Source organism: Priapulus caudatus, unplaced genomic scaffold (assembly GCF_000485595.1).
Source record: "Priapulus caudatus unplaced genomic scaffold, Priapulus_caudatus-5.0.1 Scaffold41, whole genome shotgun sequence".
Lineage (NCBI taxonomy): Eukaryota > Metazoa > Priapulida > Priapulimorpha > Priapulimorphida > Priapulidae > Priapulus > Priapulus caudatus.
The window spans coordinates 85,114-86,406 of NW_014577102.1; the positions used below are offsets into that span (position 1 = coordinate 85,114).

The 1,293-nt window shown below is 40.4% G+C and overlaps 1 protein-coding gene across 1 annotated transcript in view; it reads left to right on the forward strand.

Moving 5' to 3' along the window:
• Positions 1-1,293, forward strand: part of LOC106820169 (T-box transcription factor TBX20-like) — a 38,748-nt gene that overhangs the window by 25,219 nt on the left and 12,236 nt on the right. The window contains 1 exon segment of the mRNA XM_014824715.1: positions 888-1,068. Within this exon segment, the coding sequence (XP_014680201.1) occupies positions 888-1,068 (181 nt within the window).

Consider the following 1,293-nt stretch of genomic DNA (forward strand, 5'->3'; position numbering starts at 1 on the left):
GCCCGGCTTCAACGTATTCTGAAGTACGATGCACACACACAACTCCATCCCCCTCACACAACACACAACACACACACACACACACACACACACACACACACACACACACACACATACACACATCACTGTCAGACACACACACACACACACACTGCTTTCATAATGACAGTATATCATTATGCATCTCATAAGACGATCCGTATAACGTTTGCGTGGCAGTTTGAATTGCGTTGTTGGAGAAATACGAAGTAATGATTTTACTTCGATTGATATAGCAAGATTAAACTCGATATTACGTGGGTTTTAGGACGAAGCCAAATTAAATATTCCATGCTCAAATCGTAAACAGTAAATGTATAGCACTGCTTTACAAGCGCTGATAACTTACTTGATACTTGTACAGCATGTGTACGCACACGCTTACAGTGTGACCACTTACTCGTATGGCACTAACATCTCCAGGATTTTTTTTTACATTACTATTGCCTTCAATACTGCCAATTTCTCACGATTGATAGTTTGATTACTGATTGACTGTGTAACGTAGTTTAGGGGAAGTTTGCTATTATGTGGGGATCCGGTTTGGTATAACAAAATAATAAGAGTGGTATTCGTATAATCATAGTTCACGCGAAAAACGGTGGAGAAATTTCGCAACTTTCATCGTTTTATTATTTAAATATTTTCTTGATTTTATTAATAGATTTATAATAATGATCATTACTATTAGTCATTATTATTTATTATTATTATTATTGTTATTATTTTCATTATTTTCATTATTATTATTATTATTATTATTATTATTATCATCATCATCATCATCATCATCATCATCATCATCATCATCATCATCATCATCATCATCATTATCCTCTTTATACATTGCAGATTATTCTGAACTCTATGCACCGCTATCAGCCACGCATCCACCTTGTGCAGCTTCGTTGTGACCTCGACTGTCGACCTTCACTCGTCTCGCCTGCAGACCTGGACGCTGAGCTTCACAGAACTTACATCTTTACAGAGACAGTGTTCACCGCCGTCACCGCCTACCAAAACCAGCTGGTACGTGGCTTGGTGCGAGGGAGATGTGCGGGAGAGAGGAGGAGCGTGAGCAGATGAAGTGAGAGGGGGCGTGTGATAGAGATGAGGGATACATAGATAGGGGGAGAGAGGGTGAGAGAGGCTGGTATAAATACAGAGTAGAAGAGAGAGAGAGAGAGAGAGCGAGAGAGAGAGAGAGGGGGCGCGAGCGAGAGCGAGAGAGAGAGAGAGAGAGAGAGAGAGAGA